This window comes from Arachis ipaensis, chromosome B05 (genome assembly GCF_000816755.2).
Source record: "Arachis ipaensis cultivar K30076 chromosome B05, Araip1.1, whole genome shotgun sequence".
NCBI classification, from domain to species: Eukaryota; Viridiplantae; Streptophyta; class Magnoliopsida; order Fabales; family Fabaceae; genus Arachis; species Arachis ipaensis.
The window spans coordinates 32,618,823-32,622,074 of NC_029789.2; the positions used below are offsets into that span (position 1 = coordinate 32,618,823).

The following is a 3,252-nucleotide window of genomic DNA, read 5'->3' on the forward strand; positions in this document are numbered from 1 at the left end:
AATTAAGAAGTTAATAAAGTAACAAAGTAAGAAATTAATCACTATTAAATTAAAATAGTAGAATACATATTTTATAAAATTTATAAAATTCAATTTTTGCATATATAAATTAAAATAAAAGGATTATTGTGTCCCTCACAGTCGTTATGGGCATATATAAGAAAAATAAACGCAGCTTCTAGAAGCAATCTTTATGTAGATTTCTCTCAGATATTAATATTATTGACCGCCACACCATAATTAGTGCTGAATGACGATCAATAAAGCATTGGCAAAAGTTACCCAAGTAACAACAAAAACTTTCCAACCAAAAACTTTTAATAAAACGCCTTTTTTTGATAATAATAATAATAATAATAATAATAGTTAGTTAGTAGCTAGGGAGACGTTACCTGAATTGATTGGTGAGAGGAAGCTTAGACAAAACATAATTTGCTGTCCCATCCAAGGGTGGATCATAGTAAATTCCAAGACCCTGCTTCTCACTTGGGAGCTCAATTTTCCTCTTTTTATAGGCAGCGACTAGAACTTGTGCAATTCCAGAAAAGACACTCCCTCCTGGCTTCACATGAACATAAATCCTTGTTCCCACAAAGAACAAGATTATTGAACACAACATGCAAATTGTTGGAATAGCAAAACCAATCTTCCAGCTAACTTCATCTTGTATGTAGACAACAACTGTTTGGGTGATCACCAACACAATTGTGAATGTTGTGTAGTACCAATTAAAGAAGCTATTGATTCCTTTTCGCCCCTCGTCCGTCGAGGGGTCGAACTGGTCGACCCCAAAGGGTATGCTACACGGCCTTATGCCGGCCGAGCCTAAGCTCATGACGGTGAGACCCAAGATAAGAACACCAATGTTTGATGGGCTTGCCCTAACACATTGGTTTAAGGCTAGTTGCTCTTGAGTGCATGCTGGAGGGTGCAATTTTGGTAACCAAGCTGTTAAAGTCACCACCATCATACCCTATTCAACAATTAATAAAAATAAATAATGTTAGTTGAATAATAATAAAATGCTAAGTGCAACGTAACTAAAGATACAGTAATATGTCATTATTGCATCAATTAAGTGGTTAAAAACGTGTTTGTGTATATACTACTAAAAGAAGGAATAAACAAATTTGATGTTTGTATATATATATATTGTATAATTAATATTTTTAATTGATGTGGAGTTATTTTTTATGACATGTGAACTATAAATAGAAACGATGATGAATTTTTTATTAGAAATGGTCTAAGGAACTAAAGGACAAAATAAAAAAATGACATGACAAAAAAAACTAAAAAAGCTAAGTTACGTACAAAGTCATTGATATGTGCATAAGGGACCAAGGAGCAAAAAACGGTTACTTTAACTGTTAAGTGTTAACAATATTGATGCAATCAATTTTCTTTTTCATTTTCGTTTTCTTTCCCTCTCTTCTCATTTTATTTAGAAGGTATTAGAAGGTATATTCAAGTTCAAGTGTCCAAATCAATATGAATATTTGCAAGTTGATTGCCTTCGTTCGTTCAACAATAACATCTATCATTGTATATTAAAAGCGTATTAGGTAATGAACATAAACTATAATATAAAAACAAATTAAACTCTTACTTTATCTATAGTATATTATCAGATGTCACTAAATATTTTGTGCTTCAATTTTTATTATATTAATCCACTATTTTATGTGTTAAATGTGTGTAAAAATAATAAATATAACATTAGTTAAACAGAGTAGAAAATACTTGATAACTTATTCTTATAGAGTGAGAGAGAGAGAAAATTCAAGATATTAACATACTATAAGACTTTGAGGGTATTCTTGTTATTAAACATTTAAACTGACTTAGCTTTGGCATAATGAAAAAGAATGGGATCCGAAGATATTCTTCTGGATTCACTTTGAGTTAGTAATTGACTCAGAAATGCAGTATCACGTGAACGCACACATACATTAATTTCGTTCTGTAACTCATGCAATTTTTAAAAAAATAATAAACTATAAAAATAGAATAAAGGAGAAGAGGAATTGAGAGAGGGGGGAGGGGAGAGAATATATAGAGATAGGTAAAAAATGTTACCAGAAAAGAAGCAAATGAAGCATAAGCTATGGTCCGGAAGCGACCAACATAGGCATCAGAAATGAAGGCACCAATTAAAGGGAAGAAATTAGTGACACCACCCCATATATTTAGAATATTTGAAGCATATACTTGTTCCATATGAAATTCTCTTGTCAAATACACCATAAAGTTGGCAAATAAACCGAATGCTGCCAATCTCTCAAACGATTCATTCCCTGTATAATAACACAAAACACAAATAAATTCAATTATAATTTAATTAATCTTAATTAGAAGAAATAATAAATATATAAATAATGTTGAGACTATTAATAAGACCTAGGATAAAAGGCATGGCCTTCCATCCACCGGGCTTCTTTTTCTCATTGGCATGTGATAACTCTGAAGATTCGTTGCTCATCATATTGTTTTCATGGGTTGGTTCAATTTCTGACGAAGAAATGCTACTTTTGCAGCACAGAAAGGACCAATAAGGGAAGCTAGAAGAATATTTAGACCCCTTATTATCCTCTGATGAACGCATCTTCTAAATTCTTCTATGCCACACTATATAATATACACCTAATTAACTATAGAGATAGATATAAAGAATCAATAAGGCACTTAAGTTCTGTAGGTATAGTGTTGTGTGAGTTTGAGTTGATATAAGGACCCAACACACTGATTTATATAGACACATACATAATCATTGAATGGCTTGGGATTCATTATATTTTTCTTTATTTTATTTATTTTCGGGGTGAACCACCATATGGTAGTACAAGGGCATATTGAAAAATGAAAATAAATCCAAATAGATAGACATATACTCTGGAGTTTGGATGTGTTGTATGGTTTAGACTACTGACTCATACACGAGTGAACAAGTTGTGTTGTACAGTGGATTGCGTGTTCCATTTGCATTGCCATGGTTAGTGAGTGCGTGGGGACCACCATGCACATCCATATTCAATCTCATCCCTATAATCCATCTATCTATCTTACTAATAAATCTTGGTGCTCTTTTTAACAACCCTTGGATCTTCTCTACTTCCAATTTGCATTCCTTTTTTCCTTTGATTATTTCAGTATTTTTAAGAAAATATTTTTATACAAAGATAATATTATGAATTGTTAAATGATTTAATTTTTAATATGTGAAATTAATTATATTTGATTAAATTATCTAAT

The 3,252-nt window shown here is 31.5% G+C and overlaps 1 protein-coding gene across 1 annotated transcript in view; it reads right to left on the reverse strand.

Moving 5' to 3' along the window:
• The window catches only part of LOC107643420 (protein NRT1/ PTR FAMILY 2.13), a 4,193-nt gene extending 1,406 nt beyond the window's left edge, over nucleotides 1-2,787 (reverse strand). The window contains exons 1-3 of the mRNA XM_016347064.2: nucleotides 2,401-2,787; nucleotides 2,080-2,297; nucleotides 393-973 (exon numbers count right to left, since the gene is read on the reverse strand). Coding sequence (XP_016202550.1) covers nucleotides 393-973; nucleotides 2,080-2,297; nucleotides 2,401-2,605 — 1,004 coding nt within the window. The 5' untranslated portion in view covers nucleotides 2,606-2,787. The remainder of the gene's footprint in view (nucleotides 1-392; nucleotides 974-2,079; nucleotides 2,298-2,400) is intronic.